The following is a 22,125-nucleotide window of genomic DNA, read 5'->3' as shown; positions in this document are numbered from 1 at the left end:
GATTCATTTTTTTTTGCGAATTATATTTTGTTAATTTTTATTTGTATTTTCAATTCTTACTAAGATATATATTTGATATGATGTATTAGTTGTGTTTAATATAAAATATTTAGTTCTATAAATCAATATGAAATGTGTAATTAAACTTAAAATATGGTTTATTATGATGATATAGATATTTAAAAGGTACTCCTTGTCGTACTAGAGTTTTTGGATAAAAAGACAAAGATTAATAAACAATAAATATTATGTCATTTATAAAATTTTAACCAATAGGAAAATATACAACATCGTTCAAATAGTCATAAATTTTTATATTAATAAAAATATACATATAAATTTGAGAAAATATTATAAAATAAAGCAAAAGAAGCCTAAAAACTCTTATATAATTGACTGAAAGAGTATTAAATAAAATATGAGATATTTATATTCAATATTAAAATATTACAAGATAAAATCTAAAAACATGTATATTACTATTTAACTATTCTTAATAATTTTTTATTTTATTTTTACCCATGTAATAACGCGGGTCTTATCTAGTTATGACATAAAAAGGAACATTCTACTTCAAAAAAAGAAAAATGTTTACCTTACTCAATAAAAGAATGGAAAATTATTAAAAGTCTATTTATATAAGAGGTACTACATAAAGTCCAAAATTTGGTAGAAGCCCCTTTGGTACAATGGTTGAACAAGGGTTGTTTAGTGCTTCCTACACCAAGAGGTCTGGGGATTCCTAGATAATAATTTATTAATTAATTTTCAGATTAATTAAGGCAAGTAATCTTTACATAGAGTATCTGAGAACCAGACAGGAGGTTGGAAATTAAGGCAAGTTTATAGGAGATCGTCAACGATGCCCAGGTAAAACCGTCTATATAGTACTCATAAAACTTGATATACTTAAGCATGAATACGAAAGAGACAAACACAATTTGTGAAAGACCTGAAAACGCTTACAATGATCCTCATATGGCTCTGGATTTAAGCGTTCAATGTGCTTCAGACACGGTTATAATATTCATAGAAAGCTTCACATATGACATATATCTCCAACTATTTCCACGTCTCTGAGTAGTAGACATCGTATTTGTTTTAAACATTCATTATCTAACCTAGTTTTACAAAATATAGAGTTCACAAGTTACAACTGTGCAAGAAAAATTTGGAAAGAACTTTTATTATATCGTATTACAAAATTTGAGACACTTTTACCTAACTAACAAAAATATATTGCACGATTTACCACAGAAGATTAAGATCAAAGTAGCTCAAATTAGCAAGCAGTCAAGTCCATTAAATTTAAATGTCGATAAGAATCAAGATTAAACTGATAGATCAAAAAAGAAGATCTTTAAGAGAAAAACCCACAAAACAATCATGGTATAAATTCTAGTGTTAGAAAACCCTTCTTCAAAAATATTAAAAGAGGATGAGTTGTTTTGCTGTGACATCGATGACTTGCTATGATGGTCGGCATCGTTTCGAAACAACTTATCATCATAAAATTCAATGATTATTTTTAGATCAATTGAATGGAAAATTGATTACAATATTCATTCAGGAAATGGTTCTTTCATTTTTCTTTTTCATTTTTCATATGTATGGTCAGAATTATAACAAAATTGGATCTCTACTACCAGTTGCAGGAGATATGTCTCGTTTTGTGCAACTATACATCTCTAATACCGCTCATGAAGTTCATAACCGTCTAAACAATTTTGCAAAAAGATTTTTGAAAAGTATTATGAGTATATTGATTAAAACTTTGATGAATACAACGAGTTAGTTAAAGTTTTTATAATAGCTCTTAGATACAAGACTCTACAAGTGTAGAATACTCAATAGACTAATCAAAAATAAAGAGTATTGTAGACAACTTGACCTTCTACAAAGAAACAACATTGTTGGACTGATGGTGGGTGACATGTATATCTCTTATTGTGACAGAGATATAATAATGCATCCTAGAAAGGCTTAACCTCAGTCGATATGTTTTTTACATCCATCGTAACTATACGTCACTAAAATATTCTTTGTTGTTTCCGTATTGTGAATAAGGCTACATTAAGAAAACCATACCATATAGTTCACAAGTATATGTATTTTTCCAAAAAATTTAGTTCAAACGGATATTACTAAGAAATCGTACGTAACAAAAATGACATACTTAAGTGACATCTTCAAGAACAATAGTACGTTTAGATCGTTTTTCTTATTAATATATGGTTGATGTATATAAAATGTATACAATTTTATTTTAATGAGAAACTAAAAAACCGTGTATTACACGGATCCATGCATATCTAATGTATATAATTTTTTTAATTTGTATGTAATATGTTAAAATGATACTTTGTGAAACTGAAGGAACAAACATTACTTTTTGTCAAGTGACTCGAGACGTATTCAAATTGATTTATGGTGTTGATACACTAGATTTCCCTTGTCGCATCGCATTTATAGCGACGCAGATTAAAAAAAAAAAACTTTTGTTTTTCTCATCTGTATCGCTGACAGAAACTTTTGAGAGTTCCGCAAGGACTGTTTTCTCACCTTTTCTCTCAGTTCCCTCCAGAAAAACTCCGCAACTGCAAGCAGGGGCGGACCCAGGGGAAAAAACTACCCAGGTCAATTTTTTTTTTTAAGCTAGTTAAATATATTAAAGAGGAAAAAAGAGACAATTGGTGTAGTTTGGAAGGGTCGAATTTGGGTCTAAGGTGGCAACTAATTGAGAAATTACCAACTTTGCTGCAGGAACTTCCACATTTTACATACAAAAAAATCTTATTTTTATATTTTACCCCGATCAGTTGACCTTTCTAACTTCAACGTGGGTCCACCATTGACTGCAAGGACTGTTTCTACCACTCCACTCCAACCATGCTTGTTTGTTTCCATGTCTGCCCAAAACATCAACTTGTATGAGGTATATAGCTTTGAATAACTAAGTCGTCTTGGTCCAATTGTAAAGGGAGAAAAGTTCCGCCATCTTGGTTCGAATAGCATTGGCTACGGGGGTTCGAAATTTAACATGATTTCTCTCGGTCCCAGAAGATTAGTCTTTGGGCCTAAAAAGTCTTTAGGATCACTCCTGAATTATATATATATATATATATATATATATATAAATATATATATAGTTTTGAATAATATGTTAGTCTTGTATTATAAGTTGATAGATGTGTGCATAGTCTAGCGAATGATATGTTTATTATAGAATTGGCTGGGAATGAGGTTGATGAGTGCATGAGCTTGAGGGTTGACTGCGGCAACACAGAGAATTCCATAAAAGTTGATTAAATTCCATAAAAGTTGTGATCTCTTACAAGTTACAACACCATAAGCCACGTTTTAATAGAGAAAACCGTAGAATCGAACAATACACTTAACTGGAGAGTTATCTCAATCCTCAATCCAAAATATATTATAGCACTACAAGGTTGGAATGATATAGCTTCAAAATTTGTTACGTAAATAATCTGTAGCAAATATTTGTGACAGTTACTTACTAATTAGTGACAAAAAATTAAAATAAACTATCTTGTAGCAAATTTGTAGTTTTTTGTAGGACATAGTGACAATTTAGCTACAAAAATATTTTGTGGTAAATTGTTACTAAAATGTAACACTGTTTTTGTAACAAATATACTCACAAATAATATATTCTAACAAAATTGTAGTAATTAGTTACTAATTATTCTTACAAATGATAAAGTAGAAATACTTCTAATTTTAAATTCTTTTAAGTTTGTTACTATTTGTTATTGTAACAAATGATACACTTATTAAATGTGATGGTTAGATATATTTAGCATCATTTTATTAAATGATGCTAAAATTTAATAATTACATCATTTAATAAAATGACGTTTCAACTTTGTGTTTAATAATTAAATGATGCTAAAATTTATTAATTACATCATTTAATAAAATTTAATAATTAGCATCAATATACTTAGCATCGCTTTATTAAATGACGTTTCAACTTTGTGTCCGCTTGGAAGCACATCGGACTCCCAAGGTGACTTGTGATTAAAGGGAAGTGGTGGGTAGAGTCTTAAAGTTTCGGACAAGGCAGCATGTAGATATACGAGCTTCTCTAGACCTTCTGGATCATACTTTGTGTTAAGCTTACCATCATCATTCTTCGTGAAAAGGATATTTAGATATAGATAAAAAAGAGTCTTTATAAAATCTGTTTGCTATAGTGCCAATGCTATGTGTTACATCCAAGTTTAAATATGAAAATTCAATGGATTCAATTGAGAGCATGAACGTTGTGGTTGGAGCCTGTATAAATGTTGAGTTTTTAAGAGACTCAAGGTCTACTTACCAAACTCTCACTTAATTCGTGAAAGAATGGGCTTCCTTAGCATTGGATTAATTCTATTACGTTCACGAATTACGTTCCTAAGCTTTTTTCTATTATGCCTCTTTAGATTAATTCTCATGCATGTGATTGCAGATCAGTTGTAAACATTTGATATCTCTGTTGGTTAGTATAAAGTTGAAGTTGAGCCAAAATAAAAAATAAAAAAAAAACTAACTTAATTTGAAATTTGGTGTCTTGCATTTAGTGAACACACTAAATGCCACGTGATCTAGTTGGCTAACAAATGTTCTTTGATCTTTTAAACAGTACACGCACCTAAAATCATTTCAGTCCTTGCAATCATTGAACCGTAGGTGATCTGGTTTCCGTATAGTCGTGGTTTATATTGATTCAATTGAATGCATGAACGTTGTGGTAGCCCAAACAGGTTTTGAGTTATGTTAGAGAATCCAGTTAGGTACCAAACTCCTCATAATCATTTTTGTTTTGTCATTGTGCGGCACATGATTTAGTCGGCTATGTTCTCTGTATTTTAAAGAACCCACGCATAGTGCTAGATAAATCGTATCAAATAAAATTATTATGAGTAAAATTATTATTTGAGATTTAAGTTTAGTTTGTGTAAAAAAAATATATATCAATTTTTTTTTTTTTTTTAAATTTTCGTTTATTTTGTATAGTTATGTTTCGTTGGTGAATTATTTGACCATGGAAAAAAAACTTCAAAGTGGTAGAGAAAATTTTGAAAAAATGTTATCATTTATGGCAACATGTCTCCTTTTAAAAAAAAATCATAACTTTTATATTTCACATTTACATCAATATACCATTATATAGATAAGACAATGTTTCTTAAACTAATCGATTTAAAATAAACCAAAATTTACGTTTTTTTTTTAAATGAAGGTGAAACACATAACACATTTATAAGAGGGTACAATTTTATTTAGGGTTTGCGATTATAAAAACACTTTCCGGTTGTTTGGAATTATTATTTTGTTAATTTTTTGAAGTTCCTTTTTTTACAGCACAATAAATACATTTTTAGTTACCCATTGTTATGGCAATATTTGAAATGTAAGCAATATAAACAGTTAAATTCTTTTTTTTTAACTCATTTTAATATTTTAATATACTTTATAAATTGGTATTAATCATGAAATGAATTTTATAAGTATTTAAAAATATAAATATATCACAGTGTTTTAATATTAATACTAGATTAGGACCCGTGCTAGAGCACGGGTTGAAATTTATTTTATTTATATTATAATTTTAGAATAAAATATAATATATATGATTGTTTTTTAAAAAAAATTTAGATAAAACATTGTGCAATAAAATCATATGCGAAATATAATGGATTGAAAAAAACATCTATTTTGTAAGTTTTATATTGTTAATTTTGTAATTTTATGTATGAGAAGTGATTATGTTTCTTGTTTTTTTCTATTTTAATTTTTGAACATGATTGGTAAAAGTGTTTTAGTATGACCATGCTTAGGTAAGATTTTATTGTCAACCGTACAATAAGATCTCGGAATTCACGAGTAAGTATGATAAATTGCCAAAATTTTATTCCTTTTTATGGCTAACAGTATATTTTTATGTCTAACAGTATATATTTTGTAACAATACATGGAATACTAAAGATATTATTTTGGAAATTGTATAAATCATTCGAATATACTCTTTAAGAGGATTATTTGGTATATTCTTAAGTTTATTCCCACAGATTAACCAATTAATTTATAATATTTTTTTTTGTAACTAACCTATATTTAAGAAAAATTCCCTATATTAGCACTAAACTAAGTTTTCTAGACAAACATAGCATAGGTTACCTAAAGTTCCAAAATTAGCATTAATAAATTTATTATTATTTTATTTTCTAATTTTTTACAGAGACATTAATCTATCTAAAGCTTCTTTGCCGTCTACGACGAAGCTTTTGACGAAACATGTCGTGAAGCTTCCAGCGAAACTTGCGGTGAAGCTTCAGATCTTCTTCGGTGAAATTCATTGTTATCAACAACCGTAACGTTAGAAGCTTTCATCGCCACAGCAAAATTAAGACAAGTATAAGATAGAGAACTGAAATGGTTGATTTAGCGACCTGGAGAAGCTGCGAGATTGGTAAATCAAGCTCGGATTTGTAAGCGTAGAGCTGAGATTTGGATTTCTCCAAGGAGAGATCGAACCTTAGATTTGGGAATTTAGTAACCAACCAATCGAAGCTATTGCAAGAGTAGTAAGACCAGATGACATTAGATTCATGCTTTGAATCTGACGAGTTCCGAGGCATTCGTGAGAAACAACGACAGCGAGGACGTGGGTGGCACCACAGAGGATGAGCTTCTCGATGAGATCGGTGTTAGAAGGAAAAAGAGAGAAAGAAGTGTTGTTCATGTACTTGTGGAGAAGGTGAGGGTAGTTATGGCAAGAAGAAGCTATAGGTGAGAGCTTTGAGTAGATGAGAAGCTCATTAGATGCAGATGAGGATGAGGAGGCAACACGTGAGGAATGGTGCTGACTTTTTCTCTTATGATACTCTAATCGAACAAGATTTAAACTCTAGAAAGTATGATGATTGTGATTCAAGACCATCTTCCTAAACATTATTAAATCCTTCCTAAACTTGCAGAAATATGTATTTAAACCTTTTTATTTATCTTTTGTCCTCATGTATCATAGATTACTCCATTAGTAGTTAATGTATCACAAGATTAATCCATTAGTAATGGATAATGTATCAACTCACAAATCTCTTTTTTATATATTTTTTCTTAATGAATGTCTTCCTAAAATTCAAAAACTATTTCCTAAATATCTAAGAATCCTTCCTGAATTTGAATTAATGTTTTTACAATCTTTTGTAAGCGGATATGGTCTGCTTATGATGGTGGTTAGATAATGTTGATGATGGTTTATTGTGTTTGAGCTAATGCTAAGTGTTGTTTATGTACTTGTAAAGGATAAATAGCTCACTTTTTTTTTTTAATGAAAGTCATCCTGAATTGTAAAGGATTCTTCCTAAATATCATTCAGTCCTTCCTAAATATCATTCAATCCTTCCTAAATATTTGACAATCCTTCCTAAACAGGAATCTCACTGAAACAATCAAGAAAACAAATGTTATAGGAGCCATATCCCTCTTTGCCTCACTAATTTAGGTTTCAGGCTTGGCACACCGATTTTTATAGAAAAATTACACTACCTTCTTCAATTACAAATTTGACATACAAAGATCCTTCCAAAACCAAACTTCAAAATGAATCACTTCCCAATTCTTAAAAATCTGATTAGAATCGATTTCATGATCTCTACCTTAAAACAAAGCCATATGAATTTGAACGAAACCAAGTATAAGATATTACTGTCCCTAACCTGCATTGCCCAATGATAACATGATCTCCTTCTTTGACACGGAAGCACGACGAAACATGAGTAGGAATGTTTGAGTGTCGTTTCTCATATCTAGGGACAGTCCACAATAGTAAGATTAAACAATTAGCTGGAGGGTTTCGAATAAGCTGGGTATTAGGAGTGTTTAATTAAGCTGGTTTGGTTAAGCTTAATAGATTAGAATCCCGGTTTATATCAATTCCGGTTTACTGTAAATTGTTGTATATAGATCAATACTGTAAAGTTAGTTAGATCAATTAATGAGAAAATCATTTCACAAACTCTCTTTGCTCATGAACTTTATTATGGTATCAGAGCATTACTTCCGCAATTCTCTGTGATTTCATCATCTTCTTCTTCGAATTCTCCACAATTTCACCGACAAAATCGTTTCTATCATCATCGGTTCATCTTCCGCATCGTTGATTTTGGCGAAAATGGTGAAGAGAGGGGGAAAATTGAGGAATCGGAGTGAAACACCTGAGATCGATGCTTCTGCGGTGAGGATCACTCGCGGATCAGTCGTGCTTGAAGATCCAGAGGTGGAAATGGTGAAACAACAACGGAATCTCAAATCGGAAGGATATGGAACTAACGGATCTATGTCGAAGTCATCGGAAGCTTTCGATAGTCCGTTAAATCTCCAATCGTCCGATCACCCAGGTTTGATGATTGTTGCTAATGCTCTTGATGGAACGAATTACAATAGCTGGTCGATTGCAATGAGGATTAGTCTAGATGCTAAGAACAAACTCAGTTTCATTGACGGATCCTTACCTAGGCCATGTGAGAGTGATTACGATTTCAAGATTTGGAGTAGATGTAATAGTATGGTGAAGTCATGGATTCTTAATGTTGTGAGCAAGGAAATCTATGATAGCATCTTATACTATCAAGATGCAGCAGAAATGTGGGATGATTTGTTCACGAGATTCAAAGTGAACAATCTACCAAGAAGGTATCAACTCGAACAAGCTGTAATGACTTTGAGACAAGGTCAACTTGATCTGTCAAGCTACTTCACGAAGAAGAAGACTCTGTGGGAACAGCTAGCCAACACTAAGTCTAGAAATGTGAAAAAATGCGATTGTGATCATGTCAAGGAGTTACTTGAAGAAGCAGATACAAGTCGAGTGATACAATTTCTCATGGGATTGAATGATGAATTCAACAGTATCAGGAGTCAGATACTGAACATGAAGCCCAAACCAGGATTGAATGAGATCTATAACATGTTGGATCAAGATGAGAGTCAAAGATTAGTGGGAGTTTCTTCTAGGCCAAAGCCTCCTCATACGGCCTTTCAACCTCAAGCTGTGATTCCAGATCAGAATTCTATCCTAATGGCTCAAGAAAATTTTCAAAAGCCTAAATGTTCTCATTGTTCTCGAGTTGGTCACACTGCGGACAAGTGTTACAAAATTCATGGATATCCGCCTGGTCATCCAAGAGCTAAGAAGAACAACTATGTGGGAAGCACAAACTTGGCAAGTACTAGTCAGATTGAGGATCAAAAGTATCAAGTGGGGACAGAGTTACATGGAGAAATGTCGAATGATCAGCTTCAACAGATGATTTCTTACCTCAGTGCTAAGCTTCAATCTCCCAGTATCACCTCATGTCCTGACAAAGCTATAGCCTCGACTTCAAACTCTGTACCTTCTATCTCGCAGATATCTGGTACTTTCCTTTCTATATATGATTTCACTTTCTATGACATGTTGACATCTTCTATACCTCATGAAACAGAGTTGTCTTTTAGAGCTTGGGTCATAGATTCAGGAGCTAGTCATCACGTCACTCATGAAAAAAATCTTTATATAGAGTACCAAGCCTTATATAGAACCTTCGTTAGATTACCAAATGGTCAAACAGTTAAGATAGAGGAAACTGGTTATATTCAACTTACTGATGCTTTGTCTCTTTACAATGTGTTACATATTCCTGAATTTAAATTTAACTTGCTAAGTGTTAGTGTTATCACTAAATCTTTGAAATCTAAAGTGAGTTTTACTTCTGATGAATGTATGATACAGGCTCTTACTCAGGACCTAATGATTGGGAACGGTAGTCAAGTCGCGAATTTATATGTCTTGAACTTGGATAAATCACTTGTTAATGTGTCTTGCTCTGCTTTTCCTGGTAAGTCTGTCTGTTCTACTTCAAAAGATAATTCTGAAATGTGGCATAAAAGATTAGGACACCCATCGTTTGCTAAGATAGAGTTTCTCTCTGATGTTTTACTGTTATCTAAATCAAAAATCAATAAAACTAAAGTTCATTGTCGTATTTGTCATTTGTCAAAACAGAAACATTTACCTTTCAAATCATTGAATCATATGCGTGAAAAAGCTTTTGAATTGGTTCATATTGACACTTGGAGTCCATTTTCTGTTCCAACCGTTGATGGATATCGTTATTTCTTAACAATAGTTGATGATTTTAGTAGAGCAACTTGGATATACATGCTGAAGCAAAAATCTGATGTTTTACATATCTTTCCTGGTTTTATTAAAATGATTGAAACTCAATATAATACTAAAGTTTGTTCTGTGAGATCCGACAATGCTCATGAATTGAAATTTGCTGATTTTTATCTGAAAAATGGAATTAAATCTTTTCATTCTTGTCCTGAAACTCCTGAACAAAACTCTGTGGTTGAAAGAAAGCATCAGCATTTGTTGAATGTAGCTAGGTCTCTTATGTTTCAGTCAGGTGTTCCTCTAGAGTATTGGGGAGATTGTATTTTAACAGCAGTTTTTCTAATCAATAGACTTCCATCCCCTGTCCTAGATAATAAGACACCTTTTGAGAAACTAACCAACAAGAGTCTGGATTATCATAGTTTGAAAGCCTTTGGTTGTATGTGTTATTGCAGTACTTCCTCTAAGTCTAGAAACAAATTTGAACCTAGGGCTAGAGCTTGTATATTCTTAGGCTATCCATCAGGTTACAAAGGTTATAAGCTACTAGATATAGAGACATACTCAGTTTCTATTTCAAGGCATGTCATTTTTTATGAGGATATCTTTCCTTTTGCATCATCTAATATCTCAGATGATGCAAAGACTTTCTTTCCTCATATTTCTCTCCCTGCACAAATCAGTGATGAACATTTGCCTCTAGTGCAATCATCCTCCGATGCTTCTCATGCAATTGATGAGACATCTTCCATGGTTTCTGTTCCTTCTGAACCTAAACCAACTAGGCAGAGAAAACTGCCTTCCCATTTGCAGGACTTTCATTGCTATAATAATACTCCTACTATAACTAAACCTACAAACACATCTCCTTATCCATTGGCAAAGTATATTTCTTATTCAAATTTATCTCAGCCTTTCTGTGCTTTTATTATTGCCATTTCAAAGTCGAAAATTCCTAAAAACTATTCAGAGGCTCGGCTGGACAAGGTATGGGTTGATGCTGTGGGAAAGGAGATTGGTGCTTTTGTAAGGACTCAGACGTGGAGTATTGGAGACTTGCCTCCAGGTAAGGTTGCTGTAGGTTGTAAATGGGTGTATACAATCAAGTATCATGCAGATGGAAGTATAGAACGATACAAGGCTCGCTTGGTGGCGAAAGGGTATACTCAACGAGAGGGAATTGACTTTAAAGAAACTTTCTCACCAGTTGTGAAGATGGCAACGGTGAAGATGGTCCTTTCTCTCGCACCTAAAATGCAATGGTCTTTACATCAGTTAGACATCTCTAATGCATTTTTGAATGGTGACCTCGATGAGGAAATATACATGAAGTTGCCACCAGGTTATGCTGAAATTCAAGGAGAAACAGTCTCTCCTAATGCCGTTTGTCGTTTGCATAAGTCCATATATGGATTAAAACAAGCATCTCGATAGTGGTTTCTTAAGTTCAAGGCTACTTTGAAGAGTCTTGACTTTGAAACATGTCATGGTGATCACACATTGTTTGTCAAGCAGACGAGTGATCAATTTCTTGTGGTATTGGTGTATGTTGATGACATCTTGATTGCTAGCACAGATGCTGCAGCTGCTGCGAATTTGAGGGATCAGTTGAGTTCTCATTTTCAGTTAAGGGATCTTGGTCCTCCGAAGTTCTTCCTGGGTATAGAAATTGCTAGAAGTGATGCAGGTATTACTCTTTCTCAGAGAAAATACGTTCTTGACCTTTTGGAAGAAACAGGTTTCTCGGACTGCAAGCCTTCTCCCACTCCAATGAAGCCTGATCAGCAAATGTCGTTAACAGGTTTGTTTAAGAAGAAGCCTAAGGTGGTACTCGAGGAGATCGAACAACCTTCTGACTCTCTCGATAGCGCACCAACTCCTATACCTTTATCTACTGCTGAGAGTGCACTGATTCCTGATGCTAAGCAGTATAGGAGATTGATTGGCAAGTTACAATATTTGACCATTACGAGACCAGATATTTGTTTTGCAGTGGGCAAGTTGGCACAATATTGTTCAGCTCCAAGGAAGTTTCATCTTCAAGGTGCTCATAAGATCTTACGTTACTTGAAAGGAACCATTGGCCAAGGACTCTTCTATGGTAAAGACAATGATTTCTCTATTCGTGGATTTTCCGATGCAGATTGGGGTGCTTGTCCGGATAGTAGAAGATCAGTGACAGGTTTTGCGATCTTTCTTGGTCAATCATTGATATCTTGGAAATCCAAAAAGCAACAAATGGTCTCGATGAGCTCTGCAGAATCTGAATACAGGGCGATGAGTAAAGCTACCAAGGAGTTGTTCTGGTTCACATACATTTTGAAGGCTTTGAGGATTCCTTTCACCTCTCCAGTCTACTTGTATGGTGACAACACTGCAGCTCTTCACATTGCCAACAATTCATTTTATCATGAACGCACAAAACACATAGAGTTTGATTGCCACAAGGTTAGAGAAGCGATTGAAGATGGCATTCTCAAGACTATGTTTGTGCGGACAGATAACCAGTTGGCTGATATATTGACAAAAGCTCTTCATCCAGCTCCTTTCAGAGATAATATTCGCCAAGATGGGAGTTATCAATATCTACTCACCTCCATCTTGAGGGGGGGTATTAGGAGTGTTTAATTAAGCTGGTTTGGTTAAGCTTAATAGATTAGAATCCCGGTTTATATCAATTCCGGTTTACTGTAAATTGTTGTATATAGATCAATACTGTAAAGTTAGTTAGATCAATTAATGAGAAAATCATTTCACAAACTCTCTTTGCTCATGAACTTTATTACTGTGAGAATTTGAACACAACAACATATCGATCAGTTATACCTTTGATACTTCTTCACAAAGTGAAGGTAGTTCCTACGAACAATAATAGTCCTCTGCATCTTCGCACTGTGACAAGTGCCTGCCAAGATGCGTCCTCTGATTGAAACCGTACCAGTAAAGGGACATTTCTTGTCAGTGTATGCTCCTGCAAATAAAACCAATATATACATAGATATGGTAAAACAATTTCCCCAATAAAGACGCATTACTCAGAACATGTCTCAAGAACCAGATTAGAGACACTAAACAAAAGCACTCTGAGCTTCTGACATTAATAAGTTATCAAAGAATCCGCCTTTTTTAAAATGAACACATAAAAACGAAGCTTTCATACATGGTAATAGCGGAATTGAAAGCTGAGAAATGATGAAAAATTGTACCTTCAATAGCTTCTCTGGGAGTCTTGAAACCAAGACCAATGTTCTTCCAGAAACGATTACCTCCTTTGCTTGGCCTCTATCCCTTACCAGATTTCTTCGAGCTGATTACAATAATGATCATTAGCACCATCCGTCTTCTGCAAAAAAAAAAAGATAAAAGAGGAGTATAACGATCCCGTCGTAAATCAAAAGAATTGCACACCGTATCAGTTAATCAGATTCGATTCGATTCATAAAAACAAAACCTGGGAAGAAGATCGGAGATGAAATGAAATCAAAGTGTTGTTGAGTAGAAACGCCATTTCCGATGAGGAGCAAAGATTTCAGCAGTACGAAGACGATGGGGTACCCAAATTAACAAAGACGATGAAAAAGCTCCTAGTAATAATAAAAGACTTAAATTTGTAATTTTGCTTCTTCTTTATTTTTTACTTTCATCCCTGTATGAAATCTGGGTACGGGATGGATCATGTCCATGGAGGCAGAGAAGAAACGACATAAACTTTAATTTTACTGATAACTAGGTGCTTCCCCACGCAACGCGTGGGTTGTGGTGTAGTTGGCACTTTCTTATTTTTTTTGGTCTTTTTCTTTTTCTCTTTTGTATTATTTCGTTTTAATTAGGCATATACGGGCTTTGCCGTCACTTTTATTTATACATTATATGTTTATACCATTTTGTTTAGATGTGTATAATTGTGGCATTTATTTTTTATGAATTATGAAGATGTTGTTTCTTGCTTTTGAGGATCCAATCTTATCATTGACTGATATTGTTTCTAATATAGATTTTCTAATTAATTGCTTATGTAAACCCTTCATACGTTGATGTTACAATAATAAGTTATTTTTTAAAAATAATTATCTTCCGTGTAAGTGATTATGTTTGTATGCCCATGTTTTGGTCTAATATCAATAAGATCGTTTCTGTTTTTCTTTAGTTGGCTTTGAAACCAATTTTGAGTTAAGCAAATAATGGGTCGAATTATGGTGTTAATAAGTAATATAAATTCTTATGTATATATATTGTATATATGTGACTATAAATTTAGCTAACTAAAAAATTATGTAATATTTAAATACAATCTTGAACATCTATATATATATAAATTTGTGGGAGGAATGTATGAAATTATTGGATAGAAGTTTTTTTTGAGTTAATGACCTTTATTGTCTTTAAAGTGAATTAATAAATTTTTATATGTGTCTTGACTTTTTTAAAAAGGAATACCAAGTGTTTCCTTCCAAATTTGAAGTGACATAGTATTTTAGTTTTCTTATATGATTTTATGAACTTCAATGTAAAAGTTTTTCAAAGTAATAAGTACACTCACTGATTGAATTATAAAATTTGGAGAAATGTTTATTTCGATTAATCATCTGCTCTTTTAAATAAATTAAATAAGTATGTTGTTATTCCTACAAATATAACAACATATATTATAGTTTAACCACGGAGTTAAGCAATAAAAATGGAACTTGTGATTGCAAGACAAAATGCTTATATGTTACACATTGATCGTTTAAAATGAATAGGAACATTTAATTCTCAAATAAAGTTGATTGTTTTGTTAAAACCAACATATGTGAATTTAAATTTAACTATGCAAATTTTAAAAATAGATATGAATAGATTAGAAAAGCAAGAAATATAAAAGAAATATCTTTTTTTATAGAAATAAAACAAAAATTGAAAAAAATGTTAAATATATATAATACTTTTTTACATTAAAATATAGAATCAAACTCTTACAAGTTACAACACATATGAGATATAACAACATTTGATATTGGTAGGAGAGGAGGAGAGAATGTTTACTATAAGATGGTAATCCAAATTAGATAATGGAGATGAATCTTTAAAAAATAGAACAATGTAATATCTATATATATATAATACTTTCTAAATTAAAATATAGAATCAAACTCTTACAACACATATGAGATATAACAACATTTGATATTGGTGGGAGAGGAAGAGAGAATGATTACTTATAAGATAATAATCCAAATTAGATAAAGGAGATAAATCTTTTAAAATAAGAACAATGTAAAATATATATCATGTAGTCTCTAAAATTAAAATTTAGCATTAACAATTTACAATGATATTTCATTTTTTTTTTAAACCCATACAACAAAAATAAGAAATCAAAAATAACAAAAAAAAATGAAAAATGATTTGAGGTATTGTAGAAGAGAATGAGAGAATGTGAAAATGAGATAGTAAAAGAATGTCAATATGAGAGAATGATAGATTGAGAGAATGCTTATTTATATGATAAGAAATGATGGAAGTTACATTTAGAACTATGGAGTTACAATAGTAATTTATTGTGTTTGAATAAAATTGAGTGGTAGAATATGATTAATGCATAATTTATTTTATTTTCAGTTATAATTTTATTTTAATGTGTGAGTTAAATGTATTGTGTTTATTGGATCTTAAATATTGTTTAAAGCAATTAGAAAGCAAATAAAAAAATAAAAAAAAATTAGAAAACATTAAATGAAAATCAACCAATAAGGAGAGACCAAAACCTTACTTTTATATATATATGATATATTGCTTTAACTTTGAAATGAGAAATATATTATAAAGAATAATTTTACATGAGAAATATATTAATTTAGCCAACCAAAATATGAATATAAGTTTAGCCAACCAAAATAAATAAAAAATATTAAAATTTAACCAAAAATATTTTTTCTTGAAAGATAAATAAATTAGTAGGAGGAATGAATTAATGTACAATTATTGGATAGGAGTTACATTTGAGTTAAATGGAGTTACATGTCTTTAATTATAAATAAATATTTTAATTTTTTATAACCTAAAATAAAAGGAATACCAAGTGGCTGAATCAAAATTCACATGATTTGGTTGTTTGTTGATATAAACTCAACACTTACACATAATATTTCAAAATAAAAAATATTACTTTTTAAGTGACAAACTAAATTAGTTTTCTTATAAAATTATATGAATTCTTCAATCTCAATAATTTTTAAAATCCCAAGGATAACTTATATTTTTTTGGTTTTCACTCATCAATTTAATTTATAGTGCTAGATTTCATACTAATGGTTTCATCTTTAGAGAATTTAGTGAAATGATATTTTTAAAATTATATTTTATTTTTATATTTAAGTTCCAGTTGAATATGTTTTGTTTTTTGGATCATTTTTTATTTTGATTAAAGACACAAAAAACCAATTGTTTAATTATGTTCTTTTTGTTTTCAAAAACCTCAAATCATAAAAAAAAATATATATATATATATATATTATATTGATCTCTGCAGATTTAACAATTGGATCACAAAACAAAATAGTCTTTATAAATGGATAAATGGATAATTATATTGATCTTTAAATATTATATTGATCTTTATAAATTATTTAAAATGATACATGAATATGTGAGATAACCAGAGACATAATAGATAATTACATATGGATCATTTCAACTTTATGATCTTATTGTGTGGTGAATATTGTAAGGAAGTATGAAAATAATGACTTATAAGATGTTAATATAAAATAGAAAATGGAGATAAACATTTTAAAAGATTAAAATAAATATATAAGATATACATATCATACAAACTCTAAAACTAAGCTTTTACAATGATATTTGATTTGATTTTTTATAATCCATACAACAACAATAACAAAAAAAAAACAAAACAAAACAAAAAAGAGATTTGAGAGTAGTGGAAGAAGATGAGAGAATGAAAGAGTGATAGACTAAGAGAATAAGATAATGAGTATTTATAGGAAGAGAAATGATGAAAAATTACATTAAGAAAAATGAGAGTTACAATTCTAATTTATTTTTTTGTTTTAATACAATTGATTAATACAACTTAGTGGAAAAATAAAGTTACTGCATAATTTATAGGAATAATTTATATGATTTCAGTTTTATATTATGTGAGTTAGATGTGAAAATTAATTGTTTTTAGATTTGTGTTTTAATATAAATATTTTTTTTGTTAAAATTGCATTGCCAAGTGGACCAATAAGGAGAGAGTGGAATCTTACTTTTATATATATAATTTAATTATTTCTAAAATTAATAATATATAAATGTGTGCTAGTATTGGAACATTTAAAAATATGTGCTAATTGTGGAAGAAAAACTTAAAATAGTGCTATTTTTGTCAATTGCTTTATATTTAATCTATAACCTATTTTATAACTAACTTATAAAAATTATATAGTTTATTATATATGGAATTCAACAATTATGTAAGATTTTCTATTAATATTCAACAATTACCTTAACTAACCAAACCAATTCGTTGCCTACCCCTACTAGGCTACTACTAGCCTTCTTACTTAGCCCGATAGTATCACTTTATTTGATGCTTTTTGTAAGAACCTCTAATAAATCTTAACCGAATAATTAAAATATAATAAAAACCTAAATCTTCTTAACCTAGCACAATTGTTAAGTCAATTATCTAATGAATAACTCAATTATCTTATGATTAACGATTCCGGTTCAAAGCTCCGCAGCAAAAATTGTATTTTTTTTCCTTTATTTTTTTATTTATAAATTTCTATTTTTAAAACGCAACAAAGTGAAACCACCACCAAGACAAGACCTTTTTTCTCGTCTGAATGTTTAATTGATGAAATACGGTGAGTTATATACATCACGGCAAGGAGCAATATCCTTCCAAAAACAAAACACAGATCAGTTTCACGGCGGACATAAAGGAGAACCTTAAAGAAAAAGGGAAAAATGAAGCAACCAAGACCAATTTCTCTGTTTCTTTTAAAACTCATAGAGAGAATAAAGATGAGCTAAGAAAAAAGGTTTAGTAAAATATGTAAAACTAAAACAGTAAACAGATTAATTAGATGACTAAAAGAATGGAGAATATATATATAAGTCAGGTAAACTGTTAGCAATTTGACTATACAACGCAAGATCCTAAGTCCTAATTCTAAACCAAACAAGTCTAACAAACCAAAAAGGGCAAGCATGGTGAAGAACCATCATCAGATTTTCCCAAAAAGTTTGTTTATTATTGTACTACTTTCTCTAAGAAAACTCCCAAAATATCACCTTCCATTAGCTGGAAACGAGGCTTGAGCCTGTCGGTTGTCGTCTCTCTTAGCCTTGTCGGCTTGAGCTCTTCGTACAGCCAACAAGATCTGCCTTTCATGCTCTTTCAACATTTCATCCAAGTTCCCTTCTCCTGGAATCAGTGGTCCTGAGTATTGCATCCTCCCTCTCTTCTCACCATCATAACTCTGTTTTCACCAAATTTTTATCAGCCACAAAAAATATACAAACACAGGAAACTAACAACAACAATGTAATTATGTAAACACAGTTTTTTTTTTGTTATTACCATTATTGGTTCTTTGCTAGAGGATGAGGGGTCATCTTTCCTGAAACCATTAGGTTTCTCAAGCAATCTTTGAGACAAATTGAAATTCTCAGAACCATCTTCAAGCCAGCGTTGATTCACTATAGCATCTCTCATACTTCCAAACTGTGATCCATCTCTAGTAGGTGCCATTGAGTTTGAGAATCTTGACAATTGGGCTGCCCCGCGTTGGACATAGGACCTTTGTGTTCTCAGTTGGCTTGATCCGTTTGAATGAGTGTCTCCGTTTGTGTAGACTGGGTACGGATTTTGTGCAGTATTGCCCTTCAGTGGTTCTATCCGGAAGCCATTACCAGAATCTCCCTCAGGAATGAACTTCTCACTCACACTTGTCTGGTTAGTCTCTCCTAGACGTTTCTTTGAAAACGGAAAATTCAAAGCAATCAGATACAAGCATAGGCATACGTACACATACACACACATTCATCTATAGACTCAGAAGTTACCTGTATTGATGTCAGTAATTCAGCATTAGCACTAGGAGCCGGTACAGCTCTGGACTCTCTAGACAACCGTTTCGGTTCATTCTGTTTACTGCTTGCACCTTTCCTTCTGCACGTAAGCAAATTGGGATATATTTAAATGTTACTGAGATAATGTTGAGAAATAACTTGTGTAAAGGGTTCGTAGATCTGAATCTTACCTTCTTGCTTCCTCCTCTCGAAGCTTGGCATCAAATTCTTTTCTTGGCGGATATCTTGGTAGACTTGACGGCTCGCTTGGAAAAGGTTTTGTTGTGAAAAACTGGACAAAAGGAATATTGAAATGTATGTATAAGCGACAACGATACTGATTTGCATTTCTCAATTAAAGCATAAAAATTAGACAGACACAGTGAAAAAAAGGTTATTAACCTCGCTTTGAAGGGCGGAGGATGCAGTTCCACGTGCATCTGGTTCTACAGCTAGAAGAACCTCAAGGAGGGCCAAAGCTGAAGGAGGAAGATCTTTAAATGTATCGGCTACACATCGCTTGTAAGGATGTTGAGGTTTGAAGATGGTTGCATGCCGCAAACGTGATCTTCTCCAATACTCCTCAGAAGGTGATCCGCAGAGTTTAAAGATCTTGTGCATCTGCTCTACCTATTCATATAAGAAACAAAAGGCTCTTTTGGTATTCATTTTCTGCATTGACATGTCTATATGCCTTCCTAATATAACATTTTAACTAGTTTGGCGTAATCAAAGCCAATATGTCAAATCTTTTGTAAAAAAGGGAAATTCATCTGTAAAGGAAACTAAACCTCGGTTCGTCCGGGCAGAAGAGGCTTTCCAGTGAAAAGTTCAGCAAGTATGCATCCTGCGCTCCACAGATCAACAGTAACTCCATAGTCAGTTGACCCAAGCAGAAGTTCAGGTGGGCGGTACCACAATGTCACAACACGGCTAGTCAGAGGCTGCTTCCGTTGGCCTCGGTAAAAGTTAGAAAGACCAAAATCACCAATTTTAAGATTATTGTTACGATCCAGCAGAAGATTTGAGCATTTGATGTCACGGTGCAACACACCACAGCTATGGCAATGTTCTAACCCAAGCAGCAGTTGCTTCATATAACATTTAATCTAGCAAAAAGCATATCAGATGTTACACAAACTGATTATAACCACACCAAAGTCATTAACAAGCGCATAGCATACACACTTTTAGATTTTTCTATTACCTGTGCCTGAGAAAACTTAATCCCAGGGGTTGATGCAAGACCTGCGAGATCATGGTCCATATATTCAAAAATGAGATACATACTTCCTGAAGCCTTTGATATGATCAGCCCTTCAAGCTTCATAACATTTGGATGGTTAAGTCTACGAAGGATGATTATCTCTCTCGCCATGAACCGCACACTCTCAGGATCCATATTAGCAAACCGAACCTTCTTAAGTGCAACTATTTGATTAGTTTCGAGATCACGGGCTCTGTACACACTGCTATACGTCCCTTGCCCAATCTGCAATCGTAAAAAAAACAACAGAACTTCAACATCATCTAAGATTCAAAAGTAAAGACTCCAAATCTAATATAAAAAAAGCCACTCACCATCTCCAACTTCTCAAACGAGTCAGCACTACGAGGAAGCCATCCATTGATAGCTTCACCAGCAACTGAAACTAACCATGAAGGCCAACCAGCAATAACTTTAGCTGCTCTATCTCCATTACTAACACTACCAATCCTACTCATTCTAGGCTGCAATGGTCCTACATTATCAACTAACTCCAAAACGTTTGCTTTCTGAAACACAGATTCACAAGCTTTCCTCTCAAAACTAATCTCTTTCTTCTCCTCCTCTTCTTCCACTTCCTCATCCGAGAAAATGTCCTTGGTCTCATCATTAGGTATCAACCTCAATGTAGCTTCGTTCCCATTAACACCTGCTTCCTCTGAATCAGATTGTTTCTTTGAAGCTTTAGGATTCTCTTTACCAATACTCACATGACTCGTTTCCATGTAATCATCATTAGTTCGTACTCCTTTTGAGCAAATACAACCCATAATTTGAATCTTCTATCCTTCTTCACAGAAACTAATCCAACATTTAAAGATTCAACCTTTTAGAAACCCACAATGCAAAGATTTGAACTTTATGTATCCGAACAACAGAATTGATGAAAAGAAGAGAACTTTTTATAAGAAAGATTCGAAATTTAAAGAACCCAGAAACCAATTCTGGAGGATATATAGAATCCCAGATTGGCAAAGAAGAAAAAAGGTGAGATCTTTGTAGATCTAACGAAGCTTTGAAATTTTCAGATCAACATTGTTGATTACGAAACTAGTCTGACTTGGTCAAGTAAAAAAGAAAACAAAGCTAAGGGGAGAGAGAGAGAGAAAGATCGTAGAATTTTTGTGAAAAGAGAGACTTCCGGATCTGAGTTGAGTTGGTTTCATTAGTCCTAGAGTTGAGGAAAATGAAAATTGAAATCAGAGGTAAGTGGGTCGGTTGGTTTAGGGTTTACAAAAGGAAATTTTGTGAGAAAAAGGGAGAAAAGATGATTAAGAAGAAAAAAAAAAACCAAAATTGGTGAAGAAGGAAACAAATATAAAAGCAAGAAAAAGTTAAGCAAAATAAAAAAAGTCAAAGGTCAGCTAATTAATTTATATTATTAATATAATTATAAACTACTAGATTTTCTTAGCTAATTAATTTATATTAACATTTTAAAGTACATTTTGTTTATGTCCTTTAAGTTTTACTTATTAATTTTTTTTACAACATTAAGAACAATTCCATAAATAACATTGTAAATAAACTTAAATACTAAACTTTCTTAAATTGACTAACATTTGTTACATTTATTGCCATAAAATCTTAACAACATCTATATATTCCGATTTTTCCAAAA

General features: G+C 32.1%; 1 protein-coding gene and 1 pseudogene across 1 annotated transcript; both read right to left on the bottom strand.

Annotated features, from left to right (window-relative positions):
* LOC104789501 lies at positions 7,561–13,511 on the bottom strand (annotated as a pseudogene).
* On the bottom strand, positions 18,216–21,781 carry LOC104787456 (probable serine/threonine-protein kinase At1g09600). The gene is made up of 8 exons (XM_010513046.1): positions 20,819–21,781; positions 20,445–20,729; positions 20,029–20,346; positions 19,640–19,867; positions 19,429–19,529; positions 19,232–19,337; positions 18,747–19,142; positions 18,216–18,645 (listed from the first exon to the last, which is right to left on the bottom strand). The coding sequence occupies exons 1-8, from the start codon at positions 21,272–21,274 to the stop codon at positions 18,454–18,456; spliced, it is 2,082 nt and encodes a 693-aa protein (XP_010511348.1). The 5' UTR covers positions 21,275–21,781; the 3' UTR covers positions 18,216–18,453.

This window comes from Camelina sativa, chromosome 5, assembly GCF_000633955.1.
Source record: "Camelina sativa cultivar DH55 chromosome 5, Cs, whole genome shotgun sequence".
NCBI lineage: Eukaryota > Viridiplantae > Streptophyta > Magnoliopsida > Brassicales > Brassicaceae > Camelina > Camelina sativa.
The sequence above is the reverse complement of the archived record's forward strand: the minus strand, read 5'-3'. Positions and strand labels throughout refer to the sequence as shown.

Bases quoted from the DNA above. Each gene is read 5' to 3' on its own strand.
- LOC104787456 (XM_010513046.1), bottom strand. From the start codon at position 21,274: ATGGGTTGTATTTGCTCAAAAGGAGTACGAACTAATGATGATTACATG. The intron at 20,347-20,444 runs GTAATAGAAAAA...GCTTTTTGCTAG, and splicing joins TTAAGTTTTCTCAGGCACAG to ATTAAATGTTATATGAAGCA. The intron at 19,338-19,428 runs GTAAGATTCAGA...GCTTACGTGCAG, and splicing joins CGAGAGGAGGAAGCAAGAAG to AAGGAAAGGTGCAAGCAGTA.